This window comes from Sceloporus undulatus, chromosome 2 (assembly GCF_019175285.1).
Source record: "Sceloporus undulatus isolate JIND9_A2432 ecotype Alabama chromosome 2, SceUnd_v1.1, whole genome shotgun sequence".
Classification (NCBI taxonomy): Eukaryota; Metazoa; Chordata; class Lepidosauria; order Squamata; family Phrynosomatidae; genus Sceloporus; species Sceloporus undulatus.
Window position 1 is genome coordinate 176,468,376 of NC_056523.1, and position 16,442 is coordinate 176,484,817.

The following is a 16,442-nucleotide window of genomic DNA, read 5'->3' on the forward strand; positions in this document are numbered from 1 at the left end:
GAGACTGGGACAGGTCTCTGACCTCCCAGAGGCCAAATATTAACTGTTTATGGGAAAGTAGCCCATTGCTTCTCCTTAGTGATGGGAAGAATATTTGAAAATATTTGTTAAATGGTTAAAAAAAACACCTTTCTCAAGTGTTAAGAAACCCTGACAAGCGGAATCATGGAATGATGAGAATCTTTGAAGTTCAAGATTTATTCTGTGCAAAATTCACACATAATTATTTTGCATACCACTTGTGAATCTTGTACAGAATAAGTTCCAAATCATGAAGTCTTCAAAAACTTTACATTTTTCGAACATCTTTTTCCAGTGGGAAGAAAATTAATAAAATTACTCATTGATTCCTTTGAGAAGAAAATGAGCAAAGAATTGCTTCCTTATTTCTCATAAAGAGTATAATCATATCCATGGATTTTTTTTAATTCATGGATTCAAGCATCTATAGCTTGAAAATATTTCAAAAATATATAAATACCTAAACATTAACTTTAATTTTGCAATTTTATAAGGGACACTATTTTACTGTGCCATTGTATATAATGGGACTTGAGTATCCACGGATTTTGTTGTCCACAGGGCTCCTGGAACCAAACCCCAGCACATACCAAGGGCTCACTGTATGTTGATTGTAACATTCTATTTATTCCTGCTACTTACACTTTGGACAGAGTCTGAGTTTATAGTCTTCCTACCCTGTCCATTCAGTTTCCCCTTGTAATACTTCATTTTCTCTTTCTCTTTTCCTCTCCACCTAGGAAGAAGTTCACAATGGCACCAGCCCCCTATCTATGTTGATGGACGCTTGCAGTAAATTTGGAAGTTCTAGTGTGGTTCAGGATTCATCTTCTTCTGTAAAAGTTGAGGACAATTTGGGGAAGAAGCCTTACCTTCTGGGAGTGGAGCAGCCCTTTGCTGCAAAAGTCTGGAGTACCGACGGCATGGGAGATTCCTATACAGCCACTTTCCCCAACGGGAACGGACTGATGTCTCCTTCGGCAAGCCCACAGGCTTCCACCACTTACAGCAATGATTATAGCCCTTTCTCCCATTCCTTCCCAGCATCACCCTCATCTCAAGACACATCATCCCTGCTGGTGTCCAAGGGGCACCCCTCCTCTGACTGCCTGCCTAGTGTCTACACTTCTTTAGACATGGCACACCCATATGGCTCCTGGTACAAGGCTGGCATCCACCCAGGCATCTCTAGCAGCTCCAGCAGCCCCACGGCTTCCTGGTGGGACATGCACTCCAACAGCAATTGGCTGAGCTCTCAGCCCCAGTCAGACGGACTCCAGAGTTCATTGCAGTCCATGCCCAGCCAGACCCCCATCAGCCCTCAGCTGTCCAGTTATACTTCTGAATTCACCACTTTGAACCCTGCTCCATACCCAGCAGTGGGCATTACATCCTCATCTCACCTCATCCCCTCCAGCCAACATGTGCTGCCCCAAGAGATGTACAAGCCCAAGCCGGTGGCCAACAATTCCCTGATGGAAGGTGGGATTGGACTGAAGTCTGGGAGAGGTGGTTCCTTTGGGAGCACGGCAGGGAGGTCGACCTGTGACTGCCCCAACTGCCAAGAGCTGGAACGTCTTGGGGCCTCTGCAGCCAGCTTGCGAAAGAAGCCCATCCATAGCTGCCACATCCCAGGCTGCGGTAAGGTCTATGGGAAGGCCTCGCACCTCAAGGCCCACCTGCGATGGCACACTGGGGAACGCCCCTTTGTCTGCAACTGGCTGTTCTGTGGCAAGCGCTTCACCCGCTCGGACGAGCTGGAGCGTCATGTCCGTACACACACCCGGGAGAAGAAGTTCACCTGCCTGCTCTGCAACAAGCGCTTCACGCGCAGCGACCACCTCAGCAAGCACCAGAAGACCCACAATGAGCTGGGGGTCAGCAAGCCCCCTGAAGGGGACACCGAACGGGAAGAGGCTGCTGTCACAGTGGCTAATTCTCCCAGCACTGGCCTGCAAGATGGCCTACCTGGAGACGAGAAAGATGCCACCAGCCCAGAGCAGAGCAGTCTGCTGGAAATCTAGGCTGGGTGATATCAACCACATCACTGTCATTATCTTGGCAGCCATTGTTGTCATCACCCTTTCTTATTGCCTCTCAGCTAAATAATTTATTTCCTGGAGAAAGCAGAGTCACGTGGCTTTTGGCCTTCCGGATGAGATATTACCATCATGTCCAATTCCTATCACCTTCTCCAATCTCTGAAGGAAAATTAGCTGGAATCCTTGGTGGCCCTTGACTTTGTTGACCAAACATATCAGAGGCAAATTTAAAACTGCATCTTCCACCATTCCACCATTCTCTATGTTTTGTATGTTATTATATATCCAAAGGCTTTCCCTGCCTTGGTTCTTTGTATAATCTATCAAGAGAATGCACAATAAATATCCATGAACATGAAGGGCTAGCTAGTTAACAAGCTAAGCAAGACTGAAGTGGGTTTTTCTCAGGGCATGTATAGGACTCATTCTCCATCTAGCATAACTCACTGAGCATTTGATTTTGAATGCCTCTCCTGACTTCTTGTAGTGATCAGACGAAAGAAAAAGGTGAGAGTCTTGGACCTGTTTTGAGACTATGGTAGAGTAAAAACGTGTCTCTATGGAACATGCCACACTGTTCCAGAAGTCATAAAGGAACAAATGCTATCTCTACTTTAAGATATAGAAAATAGATCCAGATTCTGAAAGGGTTCCTGTATCTTCAAGGACTGCAAGGAAGAGAAAATGTCAACTAGGTGTGGCTTTCCAGGTACACTTCGGCACTGGTGCAAAAAGCCTACCTACTGCCTACTCTTAATAGTATAGAAGCCCTCTCAGAATATGGATGTGAAATTCCATGAGTGAGCCTCCTTTTTAAGTTTAGGAGCCCTTAGTTTGGAAAAGAGGCATCTATGCAGAAAAATGCAAAGCTTTGCAGTTAAAATCGCGTTCCATTTAAAGTTAATTACATTAGCAGGTCTAGAAAGTAGTTAGAGGACAGTTTTAAAAGGGGACAGGAGGGCACCCCATTGTATAGCCTTCATCCCACTGGTCCCACATAGCTGGGGGTCCATCCTGCCAACAGTACCTCTCCTGGCCCTGCCTATCAGTGAAATGCCATTCATCTCATCTGGGTGGCTAAGCAGCGATACAATGATACATTGAAGATGATATCTGTGTTTTATTGGTGCCAGCTATATCTGCTCTTGGACTTTGGTGCACATGCCACAAACCAAACTAAGAACACAGAATCAGACATTGCCGGGATAGATACTGCCATTTTTGGACATGGTACCCTGTATAGGATTGTTATGCCAGTGATATCCAGAAAATACACATGTTCTTCCAATGTTCTTTGCTACACAGAGGTAAAGAGGGCTGAGGGAAAGAACTAAGGGCAACCGCTCTGTAGGAGTCAAAAAGGGGGCACATGCTGTCCCATAAAGGTGCTATAAGACCCTTGGGTCCTCCTCTCCCTATGTATTTAATCTAGAAGTATATTTATGTCTTAAATTATGATGACAAATAAATAGAGGGAAGGAGGCAACTGAGTTCTCCTAGAGGCCTCTTTAAGTGCAGCATCTATTATCTATACAGGGTTGTTTCCCTGTTAACTGGGGAACCCTCTCTGTGCAAAACAACATGATCTAATTTTTTGCTGTTTTCCTTCCTTCCTTTGCTTCATATGGTGAAACAAAATGAAATATTTATAATCTTGTAATGCTTTTTTATTCTTGGGATTTTAAAAATATAAAAAGGATCTATCATCAGGATTTGAAAAACTGTGTTAATATTAGACTAAATGGAGGCAGGTAGTCAACTGCCGTGCGCTCAGATTTTTTGGAAAAGATAAACTTTGGTTTGCTTTGGGAAGCTGACCACTGGCATAGGGCTGCCTCATCAGTGATGGAGACCCCTTGACAAAGGTCCCTATTATTTGGGGGCATTATTTTGCTTCCTAGAAGACTATGCTCTATAGACATATATGGCTAATTTCTTTGTCCTTTTTTTTTATCCACTTGCTGCTTCTGTATCCCTCTGAAGGCTGCTGGATGTGGGAAAGATCTACATGTTACACTTGACAAGAGGCTGCCACTTCAAGGTTTCCAAACTGAAAATGAGAGGGCTCCTGTACTCTAATGGTTGTGTAGAAAAGGGAATTTCAGCAGACAGTGCTTTTTATGCAACTGGGTAACAAGCAACACCTACTAAAATTCCCTCTTTCACACAACCATTTAATGTACAGGAGCCATCTCCAGTTTTCAGTATGACAAACCTAATTGGACCCTTGTGTTTCATTCTCCTCTTCTCTTCTGCAAGATGTGGTCACAGTTATTCATATTGTGACATGATGTTGCATATTTCCCTGTTCTGCCCAACTGCAATCTCAAATCATTTATTGGCTGCCATAAGAAGCACATAACATGGAGATGTCCTAACCTGGAGAAGTGTTTGAGTTGGGGCACTATTGTTAAGCAGTAACAATAGGTATAGTTCAGTATTTGTCTAAAAACTTATCTCCAGAAGGGCAAACCAATACCCTAAAGGTTGCCTGCTCAGTGGAACAAATGACTTGGAAATTATATTGTTTTTAATAGTTTGAATTTTGCTTGTTTTTAATTTAATTAAGAATAAAATATAAGCTATGTTTGTGAAAAAAAATAAAAGCTCAAGAGTAATTTTTCCCCAATTTGGGAGCAATCACAGTTTAGCATTGATGTATCACAAACCACATAAAATTGTACTCCACATTGTTTGAAATGTAGCTTTCTTTGGACTGAGCCATTGGTGCACAACAGCATCAGGTCTATAGGATGAGTGTGATATTTATGTTTAGTTCATTTCATAATGGCTTTCGATGACAAGAGAGCTTTCCCAGAACATTTCACAAATGCTGAAGTATAGCAATCAAAAATTACACAGTATAAAACAAAATTGATCCAATCAGATCCAGCAAAGTACCGCTGCTCATAAAATAGATTGCATAATTGGCACAGCTTAGTTATGCTTTCATCCTTTTAAGTATGCACTCTTGAGTGCTATTTTATAAATTTAAGAAACATCAACAAACTTCAGGGATGATGGAGGAGGAGGAGGAGGAGGAGGCGAGAGATGCAATAAGACAAGTCTGAAATCAACCCAGTTATATTCTAGGATATCCTCTCAGCCATCAGTTCACCCTGAGAATATTTGCTCCCTTAAATATGGTCTCCGAATGCTTGACAACATTACCTTCGTAAAATGAGAGGATTCTAAAGAGAAACACACATAGGTTCTTTGGTAGATGCTAGTGTAGGAAACGTTTGCTGATTTTTTTTTTTAAGGAGAAGGAAAATAATTCTGAAATGCTCCAAAATCCAAAGCATTTTTCATAGATCATTGAAATAGTGACCGCTTTGCTTTCTGATGGTTCTAGGTACACAAAAGTTTCATACACAAAATTGTTAAAAATATCATGTATAAAATTACCTTTAAGCTATATAAAAACTGTATACAAAATGTATGTGGTGTTTAGATTTGGGTCCCATCTCCAAGATATCTCATTATTGGGTTTTATCAAATTTCAGAGGTTGAAGAAGAAGGTGTTTAAGCGGCTTGTCATGGAAGCTGTACTGACTAGAACAGTACCTTCCGTACAGTGATGAAAACTGCAAGATCCTGTCCTATTTTGCACCTGGCCACTTGACCCTATGTGCACCTGAAGCAACACACAACTCAGAATCCATGTTACCACCTAATTTGCTGTTTTTCTGGGCTAAGCTTCTCTCAGGTCCAGTGATGTTCTTTTGTGATATGTGTGAATTGTTTTGACTCTTCGCTATCAAGTAACCTTTTGGACCAGGGTAGTTTTCCAAATAGTTGTCCATACTATTTGGAAAACTACATACTTTCAGTGCAGAGGATGCCATAGCATGAGAGAGAAGCTGCCACAGCATGAGAAGCAGTGAAATGTTCTCTGTTCTACTACTTCACAAGATATGGCTTGAATCCTAAACTGACATAATTGGTTTTGCTTCTAGTCCACATCACACAGCCTGAACTGATCCTGATCCAAAAGCCAGTGAACACAGCACTACACCAGTCTGGTTGTTGGTAATCCTCACAAGGTGATGGGTAGGGGTCAAGGTGTTGAAGATTTTCCATTTGCCTATTGCCCTTCCCATGAAACCTCAAATGTAGTTTACTTCATCAGTTTGAAAAAAATGAACTAATCAAAACAAAAAAAGGGGATCACAAGACATAAAACCTACCACCAACTAGAAGGCAATTACACAAAATGAGGGGGAAAGGTGTCCAAGGTTGTAGTTTCTTTAAAAAGTCTTTACCAAATGCTGAAAGTCAAATATGGAAGGAACCAGCCAAGCTTCTCATAGCCGGGAGTTCTACAAACTAGGTGCTACAACCAAAAAGGCCCTGTCACACATCCCAGAAAGATTAATGCCAGTGGGTATGGGGATGAAGTAGCAACAAGGATGTATTACTCATACATCCTTCTGTCTAGTATATTTGTACTATAACATTTCCTCTGGGGAATTCAGAGCAATTTACATTGCTGAATCAGAAGTAATAGTGTCAGTCTATTCTGGCTTGGTCAGGCCTTACCTGGAATATTGTGTCCAGTTCTGGGCACCACCATTCAAAAAGGATGTTGACAAGCTGGAGCATTTCCAGAGGGACAGGAAACCATGCCCTATGAGGAGTGACTTGGGGGCTGGGTATGTTCAGACTAGAGAAGAGATGGTTAAGAGGTGATATGATAGCTCTGTTTAAGTATTTGTGAAGAGGTGTCTTTTGAGGATGGAACAAACTTGTTTTCTGCTGCTCTAGAGAACAGGACCCAGAACAATGGATTCAAACTACAGGAAAAGAGATTCCACCTCAACATTAGGAAGAACTTCCTAACAGTCATCGTTGTTTGACAGTGGAACACAGTCCCTTGGAGTGCAGTGGAGTCTCCTTCTTTGGAGGTTTTTAAACAGAGGCTGGATGGCCATCTATCAGGGGTGCTTTGATTCTGTGTTCCTGCATGGCAGGGGGTTGGACTGGATGGCCCTTGTGGTCTCTTCCAATTCTATGATTCTATCCTGTTTTGACCATATGTAAATGTCTTGAAGATGTAATGATCTGTAATAGCAGTGAAGGAATTAGAACAGGAGCAGATCAGTCACAGAAATCCCTTCTACGTTGCTGTCAAAAGTTCCCAGAGGTCAGCTTTCTTTGGCATCTGGGAACCTTGTGTGAGGACCAGGGCCACCATGAGGCTGACTAAAATGTCTGCATCTGACATCAGATTTTTAGTATGAAAGCACAGCTATCTATTTAACATGTTAGTTTTTAATGTCATGTCTGGAGAGACTGGGATTTTCTGCCTCATCTGAAAATTAACTTGCCTGGTTCTGTGCACTGTGTAGTTTGAGTTGGACAGAGGGATACCATTTGCTGTTCAGGGATAGAGCCAGCATGGTGCAGTAGTTTCAGTATTGGACTAGGACTCTGGGAGACCTCAGTTCAAATCCCCTCTTGGCCATGAAAACCCAATGGGTGACCTTGAACAAATTGCACACACGCTCAGCCTCAGAGGAAGGCAATGGCCAACCTCCTCTAAACATATCTTGCCAGGGAAAAACCCTGACAGCTTTTATACAGTTGCCATAAGTCAGAGACAACCTGTAAGCACACAACAACAACTCAAGTAGTTTATTGACCCAGTTTTGTGGGGCCTTCCTACATGCTCCTCTCAAGTGACATGGTAACTAGACTACAGAGCTTACCAGCGACACACTGGGTTCCTTATTCTTAAGCAGGTGTTTGTGTATTTTGAGTTGATTGCAACTGCCCTGCCCCACTGGCTTTAGAGTCACTCACCTTGCCAGTAGGTAAGCCTAGAGATTTGAGACATGGCCTGTAAAGATGGAGGGAGACATGTGGGATTCCTCCTATGTTCAGTTCCCATGGCAAGGAAGGAATCACACTTCTGCAGGGCTATTACCACAAAGCCCCCAAGCTGTCTTTCAGAGAAATGGTGACTACTAGAGCTCCTAGCTCCACCACCCCCCTCCCACAAGTCCCCTTGGAACAAAGGCCTTCTGTCAACGAGGCTTTCACAAGGACACAATAGACCTTTGTGAACAGACAAGCTCCCATCAGAAGGAATGGCAATTACAGCTCACACCAGCCGGCCTGGACTTTAACTTCTTGGGATTCACAACACTGTCCTTAGCAGGGCCCTTATGGGAATGAGACACCCATCAAACCTTCTTCTTCCCAAACGCTATTTTCTCTTCACTGGGCACACACAAATGATGGCTTTAATGTGGGCTCAAGAGAATTTGCTGCATGCTTGAGGTGAAAGCCAAATGCCACACTGGTTCCACCAAGAGCCACATGATCGGGAGAATGCTTTTGAAAGTCTAGCAACCAAGGCTCCTGTACCTAGAATGGTTGTGTAGGACAGGGGATTTCAGCAGGTATTTGTTGACATGCAAACAGGTAACAAGCAACACCTGCTGAAATTCCTTCTTTTACAGAACCATTAAAGGTGCAGGAGCCATCCCCGGTTATCACTCTGGCAACCCTAGCAGTGCTCCATAGATACCCTGTTTCCCCAAAAATAAGATATACCTATAAAATAAGCCATAGCAGGATTTCTAAGCATTTGCGCAATATAAGCCATACCCCGAAAATAAGACATAGTGATAGGCCTGGTGCAGAATGGAAGGGGGTGGTAAGGTTCTAAAGGAAATGAAGTTGTGAGAAATTCAAGATAGAATTCCGGGTTTGGAGAGTTATGATGATGTTAGGGCGTGGAAAGACGTGCTATGACCACCATGACCAACTACAGAGTTGAACCACGTCGACAGGATGCCAGGGAGAAAGAATCTGAAGAGATGTCTGCAAAGATATTCAGGCCTAGAAGGAAGTATATTCCTTCACCACTGCAAACGGCCTTTGGCTCCCGGCTTGAGAAATAACAACAAGAGCACTTCAAGCCTTCACTCTACACAAGGGCTTTACTTTAATAAATAAGTTACTTTGCCAACCAAACAACCATAACAACAAAACAGAGAGGCAGTTACTCTAACACCAACTGTCAAAACTGCCACTCTCTCTCAGAAGGACTGACAGCATCAACATTCCATAATGCAAGTGTCAACTGTCAACTGCCACTGGAACTGTAATAGGTTCCGCTACAGCTCTATCTTGTGGACACATAAATGTCATTTCCTAACAGATGATGTTTCAGAAGAAGACGATTTAACTATATTTGAATAAATGTAGATTGTTGTACCATACTTAATAAAAATGAGACATCCCCTGAAAATAAGCCATAGTGTGTCTTCTTGAGGAAAGATAAATATAATTCCTCCTCTTTGTCTAGCTATCGTCCGATTTCTCTTCTTCCTTTTCTTTCTAAAATTTTGGAACGGGTTGTTTATTCTCGCTGTCTTGAGTTTCTTGAAGCCAACTCCATCCTCGATCCCTTTCAGTCTGGTTTCTGCCCAAGGCATTCCACAGAGACAGCTCTCACTAAGATCTCGAATGACATTTTACGGGCCAAGGCTAATGGCCTTTACTCTGTTCTCATCCTTCTTGATTTGTCTGCAGCCTTTGACACTGTTGATCACTGTCTTCTAGTTGATATACTTCCTGACCTTGGGTTCTCAGACTCTGTTCTCGACTGGTTTAAATCTTATTTGTCAGGCCGATCGTTTGCAGTGGTCGCAGGTGGTCAGACTTTGTCCTCTGTTCCCTTATCTGTTGGAGTTCCCCAGGGCTCTGTTCTGGGTCCCCTTCTGTTTTCTCTCTACACACTGTCCTTAGGAAAACTCATTAGCTCTTTTGGCTTTTCCTACCATCTGTATGCCGATGACACCCAGCTGTATCTTTCCACCCCTGACCTTTCTCCAAGGCTTGAACAGCAAGTTTCGTCTTGTCTCACAGCTGTCTCGCAGTGGATGCGCCATCGGCGTTTGAAGCTCAACATGGCCAAGACGGAGCTTCTTGTCTTTCCTCCTAAGTCCACCCTTCAACACTCCTTTTCTGTCTCTGTGGACAACATTTCCATTCAACCAGTCCAGCAAGCCCGCAGTCTTGGCTTTATCTTTGACTCTTCTCTGTCGTGTATCCCTCAGATCCAGACCACAGCCAAGGCTTGTAGATTCTTTTTTTACAATATTGCCAAAATCTGACCATATCTCTCTGCCTCTACTGCCAAGATCCTGGTCCATGCCCCAGTGGTCTCACGACTTGATTACTGTAACGTCCTCCTGGCTGGGTTCCTCTTTCTCACCTCCATCCTTTAATTTCTGTCCAGCATTCAGCTGCATGCATTATCACATCCGCCCACTGCTCTGACCACATCTCTCCTGTGTTGGCATCCCTTCACTGGCTCCCCCTCCCTTTCCACATTCAGTATAAGCTCCTGCTGTTGACGTTTAAAGCCCTCCATTGGCTGGCCCCTCCTTACTTATCAGACCTTCTTTCCCCTCACCTTCCCACTAGGGCCCTCCGTTCTGGTAGTCAAGGTCTGCTGTCCCAGCCCAGGATTTCCTCTGCCCCATCTCGGATTCGCCCCTTTTCACTTGCTGCCCCTCACTCCTGGAACCTTCTTCCCCCGTGAACAAGAGCCATCACTTCTTTAACCAGCTTCAAAACAGAGTTGAAGACCATCCTGTTCAAAGAAGCGTTCCCAGGCATTGCATAATTCTCACTTGCTATTTGATGTTCTTTTTGTTGCCTGTTTATCGAACCATTTCCTGTATTGCTATGTACTGTATATGTATTATCCTACTTGAGAGTATGTATTTTCCCTGGAAGAAGATTAACCATCCATTAAGAAGCCAAGCCCTCCCCTCCAGTCCATCTCCCCTGATCCAGGCCTCGGAGGTAGAGAAGAACTGCTGGACCTCATCCCCTTCCCCACCACTACTCCCTTCTCCTTTTGTGTCGTGTCTTTTTAGATTGTAAGCCTGAGGGCAGGGAACCGTCTAATTAAAAGATTGTATGTACAGCGCTGTGTAAATTTACAGCGCTTTATAAATAATAATAAGTGTTTTATTTTCGGAAAAACACAGTAGCCCTGCTGCTGCCTCCAAGAGTTGGCTTCATCCTGCTGTGACAGGATAGCAAGGGACCTCTTCACACCACACAGTTACAGTGCTATTCTACTTTAACTTTCATGGTTCCAGCCTACAGTTGAAACAAGGGCCTCTGCCAGAGAGCTCCTCTAGTGCCCCCCTTAAACTACGAACCCCAGGACCCCATAGGATGAAATAATGGCATTTAAAGTGGAATAACAGTGCTATAATTGTGTTGTGTGAATGGGCCCCAGGAGCCCTTATTCACAAATAACTGGCCTTAATTTGATGAGTTGTCAGAGAACAGGCCCCTAAATGCAAGAGTTCTATATTCAAAGGGCTGTCCAGTCCAAATCCACTTGAAAGACAAAGCATCCAAAGAAGAAGGTGGTCTTGAAGCTGCTCCTTCAGTGAGCACTTGGACAACAAGGTAAGCAGGAACGTGGACAGGTCATCCTATGACAAACTTCATGATGAGCTGTGTTGTGTTTTTATTTAAACCACAGTAAATTTTATAATTATCCCTAAGTTTGCATCAGGGTCTGTAAATTAGTCGGTAATTTACCTTATATACTCACCTATAAGTCAACCTCATATAAGTCAAAGGCAGGTTTGGGGGCTGGAATTACAGATTTTGATATGACCCATGGATTTGTCAAGGGTAAAATTTAGAGGCATGTAATGAAGGATGTAAAAGATGAAGCAAAGAAAAACAATGCCAAAGGACTTACAAAATTCCAGCAGGCATAACAATTTGTGCTCATATAAACTCTGGATGTATGAGAGAGTAGAAGGGGATTAGTTCTTCCAGAGCAAATTAAACTCTTGCCTTTCACCATATATATAGATGTGTGTGTGTCTGTGTGTTAAAATACGGTACTTACATTGACCAGTGGATAAATCAACTCAGATTTTTTGGCTCAATTTTTTAACCTAAATTTCTAGACTTATACATGAGTATATACAGTAATCAGTTACATAAGGCAATAACAAACACTCTCTCCCCCCTCTCTCTCTCATTCTTTTTCTCTGTCTTTCTCCCTCACACACACACATCTCATTTACACGTCTAAAAATATTTCTGCCATACACATGTTTATGCACGCAGACTTTCCTTTTGGGATGTTGAGATTCCAGCTAGCTGTCCAATTATGGGAGCTGTAGTCCAACACATCTGCAGGGCACCATGTTGCAAGACTGACCCACATATTTCCATAACATTATGCTATTAGGCCCAGCCATTTTGGATTTGCTGCTGAATGAGTCCTCTTTCTTTATACGTCATGCCTTGCCTGCTTAACTGTTTAAAAAGGAAAACTGCAGCCAGCCTATATTTTCATGGGCAGCTGCTTCAGTTTAAACAATCCTTAAAATTGTTAAACTCCTCTTTTTGTGTCCAGTGGAAGAGGCATTAAGAAGAAAGAGGGAAATATCAGCACTCCACACAAACAGACAGACTCATATATGCTAACACATTGGTCTGTTTAGGCCCCTGAACCCAGTGAGTCCTCAGGAGCAGAGCTGGTTCCGTCCTGGAAACATTACAAGATAGCAGTGTTATCTTTAATGCATTATTGTGAGGGATAAACACAGAACAACAGTGGCCTTTGGTGAGAATCATCCACCAGATGGTAACATGTATTCATTACTCCCAGAACATTGCTTCTAGGGAAGTCACTGCAAGGATTTGGGGCAATTTAACATTTTTCTAAGGGAAATTTTTTAATAGGAAGAAGTAAGAGCAACAAAAATTCTGGGGCTGGCCTTGCCTGGGAAAGGGCAGAAGTAAGTTCCCTCAGAGAGGAGAAAGGGACCTCCCAAGCATATAGAAAAAGCTTTATTTTTTAAAGGAAAAACCCTCTTCCTCTCCCCTCATAGTCTAGTCATGCCAAAATCTGTACAAGCACAAGGTATTCAGAGTTTGCAGTGGAAATCAATGCGCAGAATAAGGCTGAATGTTAGGCTGAGCCTTTCCTCAAGAGGGCAAATTAGATATCCCTTGTGAAATTGTTCTCCATTCTTTCCGCCTTTTCCTTAGAGATATGTGCCTCAGAAGTCACACTTGGAAATTAAGCTTGTGTGTACAGTACCTTGCAGTGACCAAGCACACAACCGATACTCATAGCAGAGGAAAATCATGTACAATGACAAACAGATGCCTTTCGCCACATAAGGAACATGATAAACATATTGTCATGTAACTCTTGGACACTTCCAGAGATACATGCCTCCGGAGACCAGCTCAATTTCTCTGTAGGATCATTTTGACTATTAGGGAGAATGCCTCTTTGCAGTTGACTGGAATGGGATGGGGGCCAAAACCAGCTTTCGGAAACAAGCCAAGTTTCACCCAGCAGTCCTTCCAATAAGATCTTTCAAAATTGCCATGGGAAAAGGTTCCTTACAATTAAGTACCAGTGATTCTTCAGAGTATATCGGATGGTAAAGTAAAAAGAAAAAGTAAAAAAATAGGCATCACAATTCCCTTATATTTGTGATAGGATTTCCCATCTCGGTTCATTTTTTTTACAACACATTTTTACAAGAATGGGGAAGTGGATCAGGATAAGGTTTTGTGTTTGTTTTTTACAGACATTACCACGCAAGCCCCATTGTCTCAGCAATCATGTCAGTTTTAAAAAAGGAGACATACTGGTTGTCGCACATCTTGTCAGTTGCGCAACTGGGGCTGCTTCTGCCAGCACACTCTCTTCCTGACTCCCCTGTAACCCTGTCTCCTTGCCCTATGCCCTACCCAGCCTTTGGGGTTTTTTTTAAAAAAATTTTTTTCACTTTTTCATCCAATCCCAGAATTCTGCTAACGTGATTTAAGTTTTAAAAAGAAAAGAAATAGGTAAAAAACTAATGGAAATCATATTGCTTGGGAATAGCAAGGGTGAGGGGGGACAGGAGAAGACGAGGAGACATGTGACTGCCAATATTGCAACTGCCGTTGCAGCAACATTTCACACCTGAGGATTAGCATGGTTGCGAGCTCATTGACAAGTTTCCCCTGTCAATGAAAGGGGATGCACTAACCACACTTTGGGGACAAAGGCACTATGGGTCAGAGCCATTGTCATGCAATAAGTATTGCCTAAGATGCTTTTTTCTGGCTGTAATCATGAGTTAAAAGCCATGTGTAATAGTCTTGTACATTCCTCTTGTGCCATTTTTCCTCAGTTTAACCCCCTGCCTTATCTCCTTTCGCCCCACTAGAAAAAACATGAGCACATAATAGAAACTAGTAAGTGAAAAGTCTTTCTTCTGTGGCCCATAATGGCAGTTCCTAGCAATCTGAAAATAAGCACCTGACTGCTTCAGGACATGGAGGTAGGCAGGGTGGAGTGAAGTAGTGGAATAGGAATGAAAAGATCAACATTTTTGGTGGGGGGTGTATTGCAGAAAGAAATGGCGATGGATGTAACCACAGCAAGCAACATACTCTTGCTGAAAGAATAAACCTTGGAATGTGCTTGACTTCAAATGCTTGATATTTTGCTGAACTGATGTTGCATTACAGGCCAGAGAAGTGCTTTTTGGAGGGGTGCCTGTCTGCTCCTTTTTGTTCATGTTTGTAAATAAACAAGACATTACAAAAGGCGCCACAGTGATCTCTCATTCAAAAGGAAACCCAAAGTCTGCAGCAGCGCTGAAATATCTCACTACTGGGGGACGTGGGGGGCATGTCATGCAGGGAAACAACCCAGCTTGAATTAGGCTTCAGCTTCTCTCAGAAGAAGCTTCCAAGAAAAGGCCAAACTACATGTTAAGTTCAAATCCTGTCTGTTTTAAACAAATGGGGGGGGGGGGGAGGACATTGGAAAGGAATCACATCAAGACAATGGGATGTATGGTAATTTTTAAAACTCCCCATGCTATAGTTCTTGCAAAACCTACCCAGATTACAGCATACCTGAAGCTGCTGCTTGGCATAAGCACACACATCTCAGTTTTCATTACTGCATAAATGTCTGTAGCTCTCAGATAGCAGGTCTTTGAATCCCCTCTTCCAGTATCAGAAACCAAATTTTAAGTAAACAACATCCTATAGAAATAACCCACATGTTGACAAACCCCAGAGCAGGAACCCACAGATACCTTAAAAGAGTCAGACAATGTTCTGGTTAATGAAAAGTGTCCTACTATGTGTTGCTTCTCCTAGAAACCTTCTGTTTTGGTTCTGAGTTTTATATGCATCTTTGAAATGCCAAAATTTTAATACCCAGTGAGGCAGATACCATTACAACTGTGAAGATACTGCAACATTTTTATTGAATCCATTTAATTTTTATTACATACACATTTATAAGTCCATTGAGACTGCTGTGGTTCTCTCATAATGTAGCTCCTGCTGACCGTTTTTTTGGAAATAGGTCCAGAGACTGCAATGGTAGCTGAGGTTTCCCTGTTGTGACAGCACTTAACCTGCTCTGGGGTTTAATCTGAAGTCTGATAGAGTAATCCAAGATCCTGACCTCTATCTTCAAAATGGATTTAGTACTTTAGAAAGCTTCTTTAAATTTCTCATTAAAACCTGGAATGTACTCACTTGACATGGGAGCCTGTCTCTACCACTGAATGACTGGTCCCCTTTATCATGAAATAATTTGGGGTGTGCTAAAAACATAAAAAGAACCACTATGCTAGATAACACCCTATCTAGTCTAGTATTCTGCTTCCTGCAGCAGTCACTGAAATGCTTCCATAAAACCTTTAAGGAGGGCAATGAAGTTATCCCACTGTTGATCCCAAGCAACTGGCATATATGTTGCTCCTAGACAGAGGTTTCTAAACACAAACAATAAAATGCTAGCATCTGCATACGGCTGCATATGTCTATTTCTGATTGCTGCAGTGTTGGCATTCTTGCCTCTCTGTGTAGAGACCAAAGCCCACCCCAGACTTACTATAGAGCTGCTGAAGCCCCCTTCCCCTCCATTCCTAAAGAGCGGAGTATAAATACAATAAATTAATAAATAAATAAAATTTCATGCCTGGCAGATTGCTGGGGAAATGCAGAAGTGTTGGGATGTAGTCAGATGCTTAGCTACCCGGGTTCGCCGTACAGCAGCAGGTGAGGCCTGGGGGGTGGGGAGATAGAGTTCCAGTGGTCTATTGGGATTCCATCTTTCTTACCAGGTGCCCTGTCCCACAGTCTACTGGGTATGAGTGTGTTTGCTTAAAGGTGGGTGGCCCGGACAGAATAAGGAGCCTGTTGGTGTACCACTCACCCCGCTGCACAACAGTCTCCCTGCCTGAGCTGATGGAGTTGGTCTCAGCAATGGCGTTAGAGTCCCTCGGCTTATTGTGCTGGGGATCTTCAACATCCATGCAGAGACTACACTGTCAGGAACAACTC

General features: G+C 43.0%; 1 protein-coding gene across 8 annotated transcripts in view; it reads left to right on the forward strand.

Annotated features, from left to right (window-relative positions):
* The window catches only part of SP7 (Sp7 transcription factor), a 53,867-nt gene extending 49,203 nt beyond the window's left edge, over window positions 1-4,664 (forward strand). For all 8 annotated transcript variants that reach the window (XM_042448063.1, XM_042448069.1, XM_042448065.1 and 5 more), the window contains exon 2: window positions 762-4,664. In XM_042448063.1, the coding sequence (XP_042303997.1) occupies window positions 762-2,045 (1,284 nt within the window). In that variant the 3' untranslated portion in view covers window positions 2,046-4,664. The remainder of the gene's footprint in view (window positions 1-761) is intronic.
* Window positions 4,665-16,442: the final 11,778 nt, after the last annotated feature.